At 36.6% G+C, this 18,033-nt stretch overlaps 2 protein-coding genes across 6 annotated transcripts in view; one reads left to right on the plus strand and one right to left on the minus strand.

Annotated features, from left to right (window-relative positions):
- LOC105248435 (phytanoyl-CoA dioxygenase, peroxisomal) overlaps positions 1-18,033 on the minus strand; it is a 38,783-nt gene that overhangs the window by 13,693 nt on the left and 7,057 nt on the right. The window lies entirely within an intron of this gene.
- The window catches only part of LOC105248433, a 29,003-nt gene that overhangs the window by 9,238 nt on the left and 1,732 nt on the right, over positions 1-18,033 (plus strand). For 2 of the 4 annotated variants that reach the window (XM_011253216.3, XM_011253218.3), the window contains exons 2-9: positions 9,837-10,061; positions 10,730-10,926; positions 12,553-12,693; positions 13,145-13,451; positions 15,203-15,451; positions 15,991-16,222; positions 16,456-16,695; positions 17,757-18,031. In XM_011253216.3, coding sequence (XP_011251518.1) covers positions 9,966-10,061; positions 10,730-10,926; positions 12,553-12,693; positions 13,145-13,451; positions 15,203-15,451; positions 15,991-16,222; positions 16,456-16,695; positions 17,757-18,031 — 1,737 coding nt within the window. In that variant the 5' untranslated portion in view covers positions 9,837-9,965. The remainder of the gene's footprint in view (positions 1-9,836; positions 10,062-10,729; positions 10,927-12,552; positions 12,694-13,144; positions 13,452-15,202; positions 15,452-15,990; positions 16,223-16,455; positions 16,696-17,756; positions 18,032-18,033) is intronic. The other 2 variants (XM_025413777.1, XM_011253219.3) reach the window with 2 other exon arrangements.

The raw sequence follows: 18,033 nt of genomic DNA on the forward strand, positions 1-18,033 counted from the left end.
TAAACATACGTCGATTGAGACATGTCACTGTGTTGATTGAGAGAATCGACAATCTCATCTGGTGCACAAGGAAATCTCAATATCCTGTTGTCTTTCCTTCGATACATTATATCGATTTTGTAACAGCGACAATTTTCTCGTCATTACGATTTGACTTGACGAATCACTCTTCCTGTTGGAACCAAATCATATGCCGTAGTTTGTCACGAAGTATCATCGAAATTAAAATTGCGGGCGAACTGTTTTCAGGCTTGGAACATGGAATAGTTTTAGAATTTGTCTTACATGTTTCTATTTAATTAACGTGTCTTTAGAATAGTGTGTATTTTTGAAGAAAGGAGGAGGAAAAGAAATATATAAACTATTTCAAAGTCATGAAATATTCTTTTAATAACAGATTTTTGGAATTTAAAATAGACTATTTCAGTTAATAAACGCAAAGTATGCGCATCGGCATTAATATCCTGAAGAATTTAAATCATTGGTAAAATGAAAAGCAGAGCGAAAGTAAGAAAAGCATAAAGTTTTCACGATACTAATCGAGTGATATAAAAGAGAAGAATTCAAGGAGAGCGGTCTCTAACTAGACTATTAGTCCTTTCGCGATTTAAAAACTGTTACTTCTCTCAAACGGAACTTTCCGAGGTCATTTTTAATGGGATGAAAGTTATCCGAATGGTATTTCTCTATTTGCGCAACCTTTGAATTTATGACATACGTTGCGTATCGATATTTCCGGTTCGTTATTGAAACGAGGACTTGAAACGTCATCGTCGTCATTTTCGAATAATGACATGTCAATCGAGCTTCCTGTGATAAAGCCAAAAATATCGTATGTCATAAATCCAAGTATAAATATATATCATTTTCATATAAAGAAAAAAAAATTTTTTTCATATTAAGAATCACATACAGACGCACATTTTCTTCCCAGGATAATACTAGCATTCATGATCTTTCAAACTGTAATTTATTATTTCTCCAAATTAGCACGCGTTGCAGCGTACTAATAAAAAAATAATAAAATATGCTATAAAATCTACGTAAACGGAAATGATCTCTTGAAATTTCAACAAATTTGAGAATCGTTCATAATCCTTTACCATCATTTATCATGCTGGAAAGATGGTTACGATAACGTTCATCGTGATGCAATTCTTAAAAGCTCCGGTGCAGCTTAAGCTTGAAGAGATCCCACGTTCAAATTTATAATCTGGCTTAGGTACAAGTTTTAACGAGGTATTATACGTAATTTGATACGTAAGACTCCATAATGCGCGCTGATGCTGACAAGCCGCGAGCGGCGACTCCGATCCAAGATCTTATCCTTTATCTCTTATCAAACTTTGAATTTGCATAATTCTAAAATTAATCCCGTGCTGTGGTGAAGCGAGTAGCCGTTCCGGAGGGATGTAATATTCCGAAGAGATAATAGTCCCGCATCAGAATTTCCCATTCAAATCAGTTATACGCTTCTTTTATCTAGACACGTGGACTGAAAGAAGCAGACGTGCGCCGATAAGACGAGTCCTCCGAGTCGAGGGAACATTTTCAACAATCTACGCCTGTCTTTCCTGGGGTGTCTATTTTTACTTAGGACTTACCCCATGATCCTCTCGTACAGTTGATCAGATCCTAAGATGATCTCGGAAATCGCTTCTTTCTTCGAAAGCGAAGGACGCTTTTCACTTCAGCGTCATTATTTCCGTTTTCCGGGAAGTTTTGCCTCGAATCAAATCTCTTTCATCTCCCAACTAAGCTTCTACAATCCATAAAAGAACGCGGTAAATTGTAGTCGGCTTTGGCTACGCAAATTGGGTACACTTGTCTCTCCGTCGATCAAAGATTCCGGTATTTCTTTCGCCTTCCCCTCGCGAAACCGCTTATCACTGAGTTATCCCGAAGGATCGCGGCATCCACAATTCTCCCTCGCCGTTTGAGAGAAGTTTTTTCAAGATCACGATAAATGCGTGACCTTCAAAAAAGGACGAGCGCATGCTCCAGTCGAGTTTCACGAAACGAAACTTTCACAATTATTTCGAACATGAATTTCGAACAACTGCCATCGGGAAAGTTCGCCAGGTACGAGATTGAAATTATAATTCCTTTGAGAAGAAAAAATCGCACCGCAATATTGAAAGTTTTAATTATCATCGATCTGTTTCCGATCGCTTCAATATGTTTGATTTGAGGGGATTTTTTCTCTTTTTTTCTTCGGCTTTTCCTCTCGTTTTATCGCGCGATTCCTTCAAATATACTGTCTTTGAATAAATGATGATAAGCGGTCAATGATCAACGTTGTGTAATTGCATTTATGAAGATTTATTTGTATTGCACGCCTTCCTGAATAATTCCAGGGGTCTTTCGAAGGTCGGCTGTCGATCGGGCGCATCCAAGAACTCGTTTCATTATTTATACTCGGAGACCCATGAGGCAAGACCGGCAGGAGCCTCTCATGATTAGATGCAGGAAAGGATAAAGAGATGGTTGTGCGCAAGCGGCTACACGGCAAACGATATTAATTAAAATCTATTAACGAAGCCGGCTGACGCTAACTGACGTGCGACGTATACCATAACGTTGCTCTGGCCGAGATATATAGGGAAACCGGAGAAGACGGTGATCCTGTTCTCTAATTTATCTCGTAGAAGAAGAGGACGTGAGATTAGTCTCGAGTAGTGGGCTCATCGTGTCTATTCTCTCTCTCTCTCTCTCTTTCTCTCTTTCCCTCTGTTTTTCAACGCTTTCTTTCACGATAATCTGAAATTGGCGAAGGCGTAGTACGTGATAGGTCGTATCAATGATTGCGAATGAGACTCTCGAACCTACCGGATATTTATTTCACATTGTCGGTTTCTTCCCGGAGGAAGTCTGTTATCTTCGGGAACGATAAAGGCGGAAATAAGGGGCTCGCTCCATTGAAATAATCATACAGATAAAACGAGAGCGAATTCTCAATCTCCCGAGTATCCCTCGATTTATTCTCCTCTCCAGTAAGCAAAAAATTATTATCACAACGTTATTATAAAGATATTCACTAACATAGTAATGTTGTCAAGTATGTAGTTTTTAACATTGTATGCAACATTATGAACAAACTTTGACACCGATTTAGAGGTTTCGATAATATTGAAATAACATTTTCTATGTCGTTACAAGTAATATTGTATTAATGTTGTTTTAACATTCTGATAATGTTTCTCATAAAATTAAATCAATAATAAAATAACATTGGTATCAACATCTCTTATCTACATAACTTAATATTAATATCACAATAATATTAATTCTAACATTAATTTAAGACTTTTAGAACTTTCACTGAAAAATCTGAGAACAAATATTTAGACATATCTCTAAAAGTAACTTACAAGATATTATAACACACTGGAAGAAACACTTTCCTCTTCTTTCGTGCAGCACTATAACTCGCACAAACACTGTAACTTACTCATTATGCGAAATCGTGTAAGCATCTGGCACGCTGGTAGCCGGCACGAGTGTTCCGAAGTCAAAGAACAAAAGAATAAATCACGCATACGCAATAAAATGTATATGCATATCTCACCGATTGTTGCAATAATGTATTAAGTGTCGTCATGTCCGTCACGAGAAAGAAATTAAGATATATTATGAAAAAAAAAAGTCTAAAGATATGTATGAAATAAATAATACGACGTTTAATAACAACGCAAACGAACTTGTAACTGGATGTTATATTTTTATTTATAATAAACATATTAATAACATATAAAAAACATTTTGACTAATGTTTCTAAAATATTTTATTAATATTTTAAGAGGGATGTCATTAAATAACATTTTTAAAATATTTATAAAACATAAATTAAAATATTTTTTAAATGTTATTAATATGTTTATTAGAATATTTTAAAAATATTTTTAAAAAAATATTCTAATAAACGTATTAATAACATTTAAGAAACATTTTGACTAATGTTTCTAAAATATTTTATTAATATTTTGAGAAGGATGTTATTAAATAATATTTTTAAAATATTTATAAAACATAAATTAAAATATTTTTTTAAATGTTATTAATACATTTATTAAAATATTTTTAAAATATTTATAAAACATTATATCATAATGTTTAGAAAATTTATATAAAATCAACATTTTAGAATGTTGATCAAATGTTTCTTGCTTACTGGGATGTTCGATAATAATGCAGTGTTTATTCCGATCTTTAAATATAAATACAAGCATCTCGATAATTTCCACATGTCCATATCAATAAAAATATGGCGCGCCTCAATTTCATTTACGGTGCCGTTTCTTTTTTTAGTTGATTGACATAACGAAAAATAACACAATTGGCACCTACTTGAATTTATTGGATCTTTCTTAATTTCTTTCCTTTCGCGAGTGTCACGAAAAGAAACAAAGTACGCACACAATGAACGCTCCACTTGAGTGAAGTAACAGTTTGCCACAAAGGTCAGACAGAAGAGTATTTTTAAGGGAGAATAGGAACATAAGGCTGCAAAAATATATAGTAGATCGATGAACAACAAACGGTGAACGCCTATTTGCAGTAGGATAATACCGACAGTCACGGAGGAATATATTTCATTTTTTATTTCCGCTACCTTGCTGTTCTCTACGTCTACTTTATAATCTTTGATTCTTATCGAGATTGATTCGTATTATCATAATAATTTTCAAGTGATTCTTACGCAAGTTCACGATATAAATAATAATATTATGTGCAATTAGACTATCCTATTAATTCCATTAGTGCACTTTAAAGCGGCGATTTTTTGCGTAGTTTTTTTCATCCGACGTACGAAAAGTTGTTATGCGATAGTTGTTTTTTGTAAGTTCAAAGAAGATAAACGTTTCTTGTCAAGTCATACTGGTATAACGTCAAGAGTAAATTGCACGACACCTTTTGTCCTCACCAGCGCGCGACGAACGTAAAAAGATTGTCCACTCCGGTCAAAATTAAATATGAAACAGCAGTTGCTTCTCCGGACGAAAATAAAATCTAACTCGGAAGAAAAATATTACATGCTGCTCTGTATCGTATATATAAAAAATGAAGTGCAATAAATTAGATTCCACAACTCGAATAAGAGTTTCCACCTTGATGAACGATAAATTTCGCACAAAAGAGAGCTTTGCATCTGCGATCCCGTTCTTCTCGATCGCGTTTCGATTGTGAAAAATAATTGACGTATCTCGCATTGAAGACGGAACAATTTGCTGCGCTTTGCGTTAAACCGCCCGTATAGTTAGCGAAATGTGCTCCTTCTACCTACAATAAATTTGGAAGAAAATTTATCGTGATACGTGACAAATTATTTATCGTGGTACATTATCGTCCGAGTTTCTGTGAAATCAGCAGTGTACAAAGCTTTAACCGCTAATGTTAAAGGTTAATTTTATCTCTGCCTCGAAATTTTGCTCGCGCAGTGAAAATGAAGGAAAAGATACATGAATTTCCGCGCACGTTGCACGTTTAACAGCGAAATTTTTCCCTACCTACGGTTCCCCCCACTGTAGCTTCTATTTTTCGAGGAAAACGCGTTAGTTGATTTCGCCGGAATTATAGTCGATCAACGTAACGAGCTTGCGAATTAGGAAGGAAGAAAGAAGGACGTCTCGCGTGTAGGCAATTTTTGTCGTTGCCGACTATCCGTATACATCCCTTGATTGGCTAATCTAGCGATAACGCGAGAAATATCATACGTGATATTTTTGTAAAGGAAAACATATTTCTTTAAATAATTATATTAAATATATTCCTTTAAATAATTTATTAAATAATAATTTATTATTATTAAATAATAATAATAAATATATTCCTTTAAATAATTAAATAATTTATATTAAATATATTCCTTACATCAACTTTTTTATTTAAAACAAAAAGCTACTTTCAATATCGTAAATGATAATTAGCCATAGGAATAAATTATATAAAATACGAGTATTCATCGAGATATCGTTATCATATGATGTGCGATAAAAATAAATTATGTACAATGCGAATAATCATCGAGATATTGTTATCATGTAGGTAAAAATAGATTGGCTTAATTACAGTTGTCTGAGAAGGAAAAACAAGAAAATCTCTAATAACGAGAAAATCTCTAATAACGAGAACTTTGTCGCTACTTAGGGGCGAGTGTAAACTTGAGTGTAAACTTATTTACTAATAGGATTTCGCCAGGACACCACTCGTGTCAAAATATCAAATCAGCTGCTCGCTGCTTTCAACATCCCATCGAAATTCTCGCCCGTGGCAGAAGTTTCCCCCTTAATAGAGTACAACGCAATTTCTACGATGTACCGAACTGTCATATGTTACAAATTCAACTTGCTTTTCTAATAAATAAAACGCAAATAAAAATCATATCATCGTAGAAAATTTGTACAGACAATTTTTTTTTACTTTACTTTTCCCGTTATTTTACAAAAGATGAAAGAATCATAAATGAATGTGATGCCTTATGTCTTCTTCATTAAAATGAAGGACCATGGGCGACAACGAACGTCGACTTTGAGGGATTCTGGATGCACGAGCGCCTTCGAGTTATCGTTCGCGGGATCCTTTCGCAGGATTTCGACACCAACAAATGGTTTTTCCATGCAACAAGTAAGCGAGTTAAGCGATGCTCTCCTATACGAAGAGAAGGCTCTACGATTCGAATCCTCGCAATAAATGGCCTCCCGATACTATCTCCGAGTGTCTCGTTTGCGCGCAACAAGTTACTCAAAGCCGCAGCTGTATATATGTATATATACAGTTTAACTTTTCCACTCGGCAAACTTATTCGGCGCAAGACTAGTCAGATTTTCAGAATGGTTTAGGAAAGGCATTTCGCGTCCTTACATCATCGAACGAAAAATCATCCTCTGCTTTTGAAAAATTCCACCGGCTAATCGATCAACATGCAAATGAAGGTAAAAATGCTATTATCATCGCCGCATAAATGCAACGAGACGAAGAGGCGCGGGTTAATTTATCACGAAACGACAGGTCAGGATTAATGGCGAATCCACGACAACGCGAGCCTCGCGTGCGCATGAATTATGGGATTCTCGTACAAAATTCGCGGTCAGTGGAGCACGAAAAAAAAAGAAAAGAATAGAAGGAAGGTCGCCCGCGAGTGATGTAGATGCACGTGTATCCACGGCTTGCGTGATAGCGCGGTACGGGTGTTTTCACGGGGTAAATTGAGCGAAGAGAAATAAAAAGGGTCGAGGAATAAAGGAAGGGAATCGATAACGAACGTCCTTCGACATGTCCCTGCGTCTATTGTACAGGTACAGCTTTATAAAAAAATTATTAATCTTGCATTCATATACGTCTTTTACAAATTTCCCGTGAAATCACGTAATCATCTCTCGCGATAACTGCTCTTCAATCAGTTATACTATCATAAATTCCATTTATCGTTAAGTATCGCATCTTGTCCGTATATATACGAAACTATACAAAGAAAAATAGATGGATTTATTTTACGTAACGGCCGCAGATGGGAGAAAATAGTATTATTGACACGTATACTCGCATTAATAATAAAAAATTGCGGAGGAGTAGCAAGCTCCCTGAATAACACATGATGGAGATTCATTATTCTGCGTACAAAGCACGCATTCGATTGCCTCGTGTACCCATTAATCATAAACGATAAAAAATTTCCTTCCCCTCTTGGCATCAAATTGACGGTCAAATTATACTTTGACTAAGTGTAATTTAATAATATATACCAAATATATGTACAAAAACATCTATTAGTGAAACAGCGGCATTCCTGAATTCTCAATTGACAATTTGCAAATTACAAATTCTCAATTTACAAGTTAAGAAATTAAAGAAAAAGAAGAAATTAAATTTAATAGAAAATTTAGAAATATGTTGCAGATTTAATAAGTTGCATAGCATAAGTTTAACGAACTTCACGTCGAGTTGTTTCTAGAAACGCTTTGACGACAAGATGGTTATCTTCGATCTAAATAATACTGGTAATAATAATGGTTATCTTCAAACTAAATAATACTGATAGCAGAAAAAGGGGCTTGCGGATAAAGAATCGACATACGGTTTCTATAGAATCTGCAATTCCAACTCGATAATTTATCAGAAAATCAATGCAGGACTCTCAAAAGGTAGAAGTCGTATAATCTCGTCTCTTGATTCGATTTAATCTATTAAAAAGCCGTGTTTGACGAGAAAAATACTGTCCTTCACCGTCGCTTTTTTCAATGAAATTATCAATATCCGTGATTCGCCTGATACTCTGATTTACTGAAGGCTCATAATTATTTCTATATTAGTTTCGAGGACTTATATTAGCAGAATATAATGTATATAATAACGTATAAATCACCGATAATGAAAGAGGAAATAATCTTGGATAAATTTTCGCAAATACCTAATGTAATACGTGCAATTACGAAAATATACGGAGGAATTCCGAATGAGAATTCCTCCATATTTGCGGGCTTAATATGTGTTGTATATGATGGCAGTTTATGAAGAGACGAGATTTTATCGGAATTTAGTATTTTAATGAGATTGGTATTTGATTACATTGTAATCAATGAATTATTATTGATTTTAAAACGAATCAGATTATACAATCGTGAAGTCAATCGAGAAGGTCAAATTTTAAATGTTAAATAGCTTCAATATCATTAAGTAATACTCAAAAAAACTAATTGATTACGGCCTCGTAGGTCGTAAATTAATTTGAAAATTGTTAAAAAAAGGTTCGATTCGACTCACGCATACGCTTGAATATTTTTAACACGTACATATCATGAGAGGTTTTTTAGTTTCGGATTCACCTTCAATTGTGGGTCTAGCGACTATTAATAGTCGGGCGCTGTAAAATTCAACGACGGCGAACGAGGTCGCCTTTTCCCTTCGTCAAGACTAGACAACTAGCCGACGATCGCAGCAGCCGCATCTCGCAAGTCGTATCGACATAGTCGACTGCCGGTGGGAGATACGCTAATGGTCGATAATGGAACTGCCGTGGCACGGTCGAAATTGAATTACGCCACCCGGTAGCTGCTCGTGATCCGCAAAACAATGTGTCGCGGAAAGTATGTGTTTTCTGGCATCGCGGTGATGCACGGATCGATGAGAGAGAAAAAGGGTCTCCCCGTTGTTTGCTCAAAAGCAGAAATAAAGTTATGTGATGGATGGATTCTAGCTTCTACATAATTAACACTATTTATACAAAGAAATCATTTTCCCCATTTTACATGCAATTTTCTCGTAATTTTCTTACGCCAAAATACTTGAGATTCAAATATTTGTGCCCTTTAATTAAAGAAATCCTATTTAAGAATCTTATTTATTTATTATATTACATCGTACCATCACGAATAGACAAGCTTGAATATATCTTCTCGAAACGTGCATAAAAATCACGAAATTATCCTCGCGCACTGATATTTTCGGTGTCCATTTGTTACCTCGAGAGATTGTAATCACTGTCACCCCGTCAACAGGCAACATTCAACTAGTAAACGTGACCTTTTGCGTGTCCGCTCGGTGTCCTTGGATCATCTAATCTAACTTGTGTCATGTCACGTCGATATCTATATATGCTAATGCTAATGACAGGTGAGAGTTGAAGTGTACCGACTGTACTGAAGATAATATCGTTTACATTATACGATCGTTACTAAAAAATTTGTTTTATAACTGTTGACACAAGTCATATTTTCAAAGAAATTGTATAATAAAATGATCAGTGTGATAACCCTCTAATGGCTTTTATATAAGGCAGATATGTGTTATATTATATGTATTATTTTAATTTAAAAAATGTATGCTCTTTTCTTTTCAGTCGTTATGACAACGCAGGCAAGGATCCGGCGACCCAGCAAAGCTGACAGATTCACCTGAATAGGCGCAGACTTTCCCCTCTTCTTCAGGAAGAAATATCCGAAAAATAAAACACGCGGGAAAAGAAGGAATGGGCCCTTGGGCCTTCGGCGTACCTCTCGTGTCAACTCTGGGTCTTCTCCTGAATGGCTACGTTCTCCTTGTCGTTCTTGGTCTTGGTAAACAGGTGAACAGTAACGAGCAGATATCTATAGCGTGTTCGTGTTTCGCGCGTGAAACGCTTTTATCTTTTTTTTTTTTCTCCATTTTACACCGCAAATTTTGTCGGATCGTGCCTTTTGCGGCGTTTATTCTCCAAATCAGAATAGTTTTCGAAGCGCGATCTCGTAACTAAATGCCGCCAAAGTTACCGCAAACGTGCGATTTTAATGATTTTTGCAATTCCTTGTATGAAAAACGTAAAATAAATTTGAGAGAGATACATATTGCGGATGGAACGCGCTCTCTCGAGCGTAAATTAACATCGGTTTTCCCGGTATTCCGGTCAAAGAGTTCACGATATTAAAGGATGCGTATGAAATTAAAGCGTGCGTGAGAGTAGCGACCGTGACGGAGGAGAGAAGAAGGGAGAAAAAAATGGAAAAGGAATTAATTTCTCGGAAATCCTCCCTTCGATCGCCGAACAGTTTTATCGCGAATAATAAAGCCCGGTTAATAGAATTACGGATTTTAAAGCCAACGACCAGTTCACCGCGGTATATCGAAAAATTTCATTGCTTTACGAAACAAAAATTCGGGAAACCTCACCACAATGAAGGAAGAGAGAGATCCCGGTAACGCGATAGAGAGTCGAGACGATCGGCAAATCGACGAATCGCGCTGCAATGTCCGCAGACGCAGCAACAGCAGACGGCCAACACTTTACTGCTGATCCACTTGGGTGCCGTGGAAACGGCTGTGTGCTTGATATTGCTGATCTTCACGACTGGTCCCTGGCCAGTCGCCGGCACGTGGTGCGTTTTCCACGGATTCCTGTTGGCCTTGCTACACCCGGTCGCTCTTTGGACGGTGACCGGATTAAACTGCGACAGGTGAGTCTCTCGGAGTCCCGTCTTCTCTCTTTTTGCAATATTATATTCGATATTCGAACACGCGGGGACATGTATCAGGCGAATTGGAAACTTGAGGACGAGAAGACTGCTTGTATCGGTTCCCTCCCACGTAATTCGTTGCTCGCGGAAGCGAACTTGACGGTAATCGATGCGTCGAGGTTTGTTAAAGGGATATACGTGTAGCGGATGTTAATTACATTGTTCTCGCGTCGATCATGTGTGAAACCGCGTTTTACGCGACGCGCGTTTCAAGCACGTGCTTTAGGAGTATTCGAGTATCTCTTATATGTATGCGAGGTATGCGATTCACCACATCTCGCGCATCATTTTTGATCGAATTATTTCCGCAATAATTCGATGAAGCTATTCTCGTGCTGTCTGTTGTTTGAAAAATTTTACCTTTATATTATGTACGCTTTCAACGAAATTTTACGCCGAGTAAAGAAAAAAACCTTTTGTTGCTTGAGTAAATCGCGGACGAAAGAGGTACGTACTCGCGAGAATTTTCGATAAAAATCGAGTTCGGTCTCGATATGCGACACAGGAACGACACGTGAACGAGGCCTCGACGCAAAAAGCAACGAGATTTCCGATGTAGAATGTCAATAATGATTCCGCAGACACAAACAATATCGCCGCGACTGTCAGATGATACAAGACATTTGTTCGATATAGTCTGCGTATAACCCAGAATCGCAACACCCGTCATTCCATTTCTATACTTGTTGCTTATCATCTCGCTGCGTCCTCGCATTAATAACTGAGGCATGCATTTCGGTGATACGTGACAAATTGAATTGCGCCGGATGAAATAATTCTCATCCCACGTTTTACATACATATCGCAGTATATTAAACTTGTACATTGAAATTCTGCATAAAAAAATCTCGCGTTGCACGACGCTCGTAGACTGTACAAAATATATTAATTATTATAATACATTAATTACATATTAATTATTTACGAAAGAGGCAACAAATATATTTTTCACAATTTTAAATTTACTTGTCGCGTCAATATGAACCCGCGCTTTATATAATTTATTTTGCGAGCGATTCAAGCGTACGCGTACTTTGAAAATCTTGCTGAAATCTTGCATTTCTTCCTCCGCGCGTGATCCCCGTGAATTTCCGCGACAAACGTTTCCGTATCGTCTCGCGCGATTTCCTCGAAGGAAAATTCCCGTAAGGATATAGAAAATTCTTTCCTTCTCTCTTCCTCGGCAAAGGGCACCGCCGGGCCCGACCCGTGGCTCGATCGACCACGGAATATTTTATTCAGCAGCTTAACAGATTTAAGCCACCACGTGTGTGTATCTTCGAGTTTCCTCATCGCGCATATCGTTGAATTTTCATCAATCCTCCAAGAAAGAGCGTCGGTCGTCTAAAGATGACGTCATTCTCGCTCATTATATCCAGAGACATGTTTTAATCCTATTAAGTGAAGAAGAAGAAGGGCAGAAGGGGGGAAGAAGAAGATGAAAAGGATGTCGTTAGAATTTGACGCTCAACTAAATGTGAAAACGGAAGCTCGACGCGGTATCCAATTAGCTTGTCTTGCAGAGACACCCATTAACCATGCCATGCAATTACTCTATATATGCAGGTATTACGCGATCGCTGCACCGCTGCATTACGCCGCTTTGGTCTCGCCGCGTCGCGTGGCCGTTGGATTGGCTGCTTCTTGGACGGGCGCTCTGCTCCTGTGCTTGCCACCGTTTTTCTCTGGTCTGGTGCCACCTTATGAGTTTGTATACACATATTTATATATATGTATATACGTATGCGTCACCATTAACCATCATTACCATCGCCATCGCATTCCGTTGCGGCGTTGCTTTTACGATATTGCCGCACTGCGATTGCTGCACTTTCTCGCATAATGAACGAGATTCGATTTACTTTGTGCACTCCGTTTCTCGACTCGCGCAAGTTGTTTTGCACTGCACGCTGCGAGACAATTTCCGTGCCAGCTTTCTCGGAGAGCAAAAAAGAGGTCGATTCACGAGATTTCGGTGCCAGCGAGTTAATTTAATTAAAATTAACGTATCGCAGCAAGCAACTGCCGAATAAATTCTGGATGCTTTTACTTTATTCGTTAAGAACATTGAAGAAAAGAAAGAAAAATCTATTCCGCATCTTTGCATCGATTTCGCGCGATACACGTTCCGTTTCTCAATATTCTCTGTATCGATCAGGTATAACCAAGGGTTGGGCTGCTGCGCCCCGGATTTCGGGAACGGCACTTGGGGATCCGCCGCGGTGCTCTACGGCGCCGTTTACGCCATTCTGGGTCTGGGGCTGCCGGCCGTCCTCGTGACGGTCTGTAATATACGCGTGCTGGGTATAGCGAGGTACCATCGGCATCGTATCGCCAGCGCGATCTACGAGGTCACCCTAAGCGCCCAGGTGACCATCACCCATCAGCGAAATCCATTTTTTGTGCCAACCGTAACCGCACCCTCCGCCGGGGGACCGCCGCGTTTTCACAGCGCTGCCAGCACGGTTCGTACACACCGAAAAAAATGTGTCAAATCAAAACTTATATACTTGAACTAACGCGTTCATTGTTTCATATATATACGCAACAATTTATAATCTTCTTAGAAGAATTTAATAAAGAATATATAATTGTTTAATTCTACTTTAAGAAAATTATAATCTTTGATTTAAAAATATTGCTTTCTATCTAACATTTTGTTTCTTTTCCATTCGAGAAAATTAAAAAAAAAAGTATCAAATCAAAAGTTAAATTAACGTGTTCATTGTTTCATATATACGTAACAATTTATAATCTTCTTAGAAGAATTTAATCAAGAATATATAATTATTTAATTCTACTTTAAGAAAATTATAATCTTTGATTTAAAAATATTGTTTTCTATCTAACATCTTGTTTCTTTTCCATTCGAGAAAATTAAAAAAAATAAGTAGCAAATCAAAATTTATATACTTAAATTAACGCGTTCATTGTTTCATATATACGTAATAATTTATAATCTTCTTAGAAGAATTTAATCAAGAATATATAATTATTTAATTCTACTTTAAGAAAATTATAATCTTTGATTTAAAAATATTGCTTTCTATCTAACATCTTGTTTCTTTTCCATTCGAGAAAATTTGAAAAAATAAGTATCAAATCAAAACTTATGTACTTAAACTAACGCGTTCATTATTTCATATATACGCAACAATTTATAATCTTCTTAGAAGAATTTAATCAAGAATATATATTTATTTAATTCTACTTTAAGAAAATTATAATCTTTGATTTAAAAATATTGTTTTCTATCTAACATCTTGTTTCTTTTCCATTCGAGAAAATTAAAAAAAAAAGTATCAAATCAAAACTTATATACTTAAATTAACGCGTTCATTGTTTCATATATACGCAACAATTTATAATCTTCTTAGAAGAATTTAATCAAGAATATATATTTATTTAATTCTACTTTAAGAAAATTATAATCTTTGATTTAAAAATATTGTTTTCTATCTAACATCTTGTTTCTTTTCCATTCGAGAAAATTTGAAAAAATAAGTATCAAATCAAAACTTATATAAAATTATAGAAAATTAAATCTTAAATCATAAGAATATATTTTTCTTGATTGAACTATACAAAATGGCTTCATTCAAGTAAGCAATTATTCAAGCAATTATATTTTTTTTTAATTAACGCAATATAATCCCATTTCAAGATTTCCATGTTAAAACTAAATATATTTTCAAAACAAGAATGTCCTTTTTTTTGTGCAGACAATTTGTTTTTCTTTCTTGAAATTTTGTTATAAACACGGTGCGTAACGCATCTGAAAAGATTTGATTAATTTTCCTTGCCATTGCCGCTTCGTAAAGACGGTTTCAATCGATAAAAGATTTTTCCCCAACAGACTTCATCCGACCAATTTGACTCTTGTCAAGTCATTCGATTTAAGTTAATCGGGCTAATCAATAGTGTCTTGTAGTTAAAGCCTAATCTGTAATTTAATTTTCTTCGGAGTTTACAAGTCGAATCGATAGATACCACGCTGGAAGGCATTGGTGAAATATACATTGAAACTTCCTCGTTCTGTGAAACGTTTCCCGTCGCGATTGCGAACAGTCTAGTTTAATTGCTATTTTAGAAATTGCGACCCCTCGGGATCTTTCCGATATAACAAATCTCGATATTGCAAACATCGTTCAAGAATAAATTATGAGCTTCGCGATTGGCAATAAATTCAATATTATCGAATGAGATATCGTTTCAGGTGATGCAGTTGGTCGGCTCCTTGTACCTGCTCTACTTTCCTTACTGCGGATATATCCTCTGGGAAGCTTGCAATACCGGTAATCAGCATCGTATCCAAACCTACTCTAAACTAGCCTCTTTGGCATCGTTCCTTCTCGCATGCTCGCCGCCCGTCAACGGCCTTCTCTACGGCTTAAAATCGCAGACTCTGCGACGTTCCGTGCAAAACTATTGGCGGAAAAAGGCGACCAAGTCGGAATTGCAACAGGTAATCCGAATGCAGGAAAAGCGAAATTAGCCGAACCGTCGAGCGATGTAACGAACTAATTTCCGAGGTTTATTAATCTCACAATCTTATATATTTATTCCATCGCGTTGGACACGTAAAATCGCATTCATAGAGAAAAATGTATACTGTATTCAAGTAAATATTATTTATTTTAAGTATATCATAAGCTTGTATATCCGCAAATATATCATAAATTCATCACAAGCATTAAATTTAATTAAATATATTCTGAATTTGAGTAACTGCATTAGTCAAGAATATTAAATAAAACAAAAATTTGGTTTGCTTACTACATAAAGTGAGTTTGATTTTTCTTTGATACAACTTTATAATATTCCTGAAGGGAAAATAACTTCTTCTTTCGAGTACATGATGATGAGATTTTCTAACACTTGTGATGAGTATATTTTAAAATTATTATGAAGAATATATTCTTTGTTGAAAAAACTATTACTTAAGAAAAGAAAAATAAATAATCGGTTTTTCTTGGCGATAGAATGATTATTTTCTCTGTGCAGGAGATACAGGCGAGAACGCCGAGCGTCGCGGGTTCTAGGCGGCCTTCCGGCAGCGGAAACGCTTCCTTCTTCCCGTTTCCACCCTTACAACGTAGGCTTAGCGAGGCGTTATTGGCTCTTGGCTCATGCAGAACCGGCAGTAACTTCGAAAGCAATAATCTCGGATTTCAACGCGGCAGACTGCAGCCCGCCGTCTCCTGCAATACTCTCAGAGTGCCAACCGCCGAATCAGGTACGCAAATTTACGCGATTTATACTGCTGATACTGTTACTGAACTCTCTCGTTAATGTTCGTAAGCCGAGAACCCATAGATTAAGAGATCTTGTACGTTAACGCAAAGTGTCTGTCTTTATGATGATTGGTAGTGTAAATAAATCACCCCTTTGAAAGATTTCTCTTGATCGTTAACGGGTAAACATTTCGACACTGATATGAGCGTCATCCTTTCATCATGGCGCGCTAAGAAGAGCCGAGAAAATTGGTGAGGGCGAGCGCGAGTGCCGTCAGTCTGATGGGTCCCCACTATCGGAGCGACTTCATCGGGACGGACTTGGCCGCGGGATGTTCCATAGCTAAATGCGAGACCCCGAGGAAGAGTCCGAAGATCCTCATAACGCGCGCGTACAGCGAGGAGAGCCAGGACGGGAGCAGTCCGCTTCTGATAAAATCCCTCAATTCCAATATTAACCCACGGCCGTGCGAAAGTACGTCATACATTAATATTTGTGATGTCGTACGTTTACCTCGATCGCATTTGCAAATAGTGTCGCGACTCGAAAGCTTAAAAAAATTGCTGCAAAAGCCATTATTAATTTATCTTTTGCGCGACTCTACATATTATAAATATATAGAGTATACACAGAAAAAAATAAAGTGTCATATCAAAACTTATATATTTAAATTAACGCGTTCATTGTTTCGTATATGCAATTTATAATCTCCTTAGAGGAATTTAATAATTTTAAATTTCAACAATATTATAGTCTTATTTTAATATTATAATTGTCATCTCAAGAATATATAATTATTTAATTCTACTTTAAGAAAATTATAATCTTTGATTTAAAGATGTTATTTTCTATCCAACATTGTTTCTTTTCTATTCAAGAAAATTAAATCTTAAATCGTAAGAATATATTTTTCTAGATTGAACTATACAAAATGACTTTATTCAAAAGTAAGCAATTATTCAAACAATTATATTTTTAATTAACTTTAATTAACGCGATATAATTTCATTTCAAGATTTCCATGTTAAAACTAAATATATTTTCAAAACAAGAATGTCCTCTTTTTCTGTGTATCGTGCATACAAAATGGGTCACATTAAAAATTATTATTCTTATAATATTGAAAATTTGACGATGTGAAAATTTTTTAAGAAATGTTTTAGATAAAAGATTATTTGATTTCTCTCGAAAAGGACACTCTACATACTCTACATTAATGTAATCATTGTCTAAAGTATTGTTTTATAAAACACTAGTAGGACTTATACTGTATTCGATAATTTTTAATGACTCATCCTACACATATTTATTTTTTTTTTCTTATAAAATTTTATCGCCACGTAATATTCTCCTCCATCGGCAAACGAATAATGAAATAATACGATAAATAATTTAATAATATCGATAAACAGCGTAGCGACGTAAGTTTCGTTACGGGAATTTGTAAATGGATGGATCGTTGAAACGACTGAAGTAGATCAGTGTATTTATCCGTATTCGAGACGAGAATTCTCATTTATATCGTGCGTGTATAGAACACCGATGGCGGGACTGCAGCACTGGTAGCGAGAGCAGTACGGGAAGCAGCGATGCGAGCGTCTGGACCACTAACGTGACCCCGAAATCCGTCAAGGGCAACGCGAGGAATTCCATTGATTGCTGGTCGTCGCGACGATATGTACGCGGCAAGAATTTGGAGGAAGGCTCGCTGTCGACCTCGATCAGGCCGAACAACAATAGCGAGAGCAGCGATACCACGGATACGACCACAGCCACGACCACTACTACGTTGCTTAAATCCCTCGCCGTAGT

This window comes from Camponotus floridanus, unplaced genomic scaffold, assembly GCF_003227725.1.
Source record: "Camponotus floridanus strain SB8 unplaced genomic scaffold, Cflo_v7.5 scaffold7, whole genome shotgun sequence".
Taxonomy (NCBI): Eukaryota; Metazoa; Arthropoda; class Insecta; order Hymenoptera; family Formicidae; genus Camponotus; species Camponotus floridanus.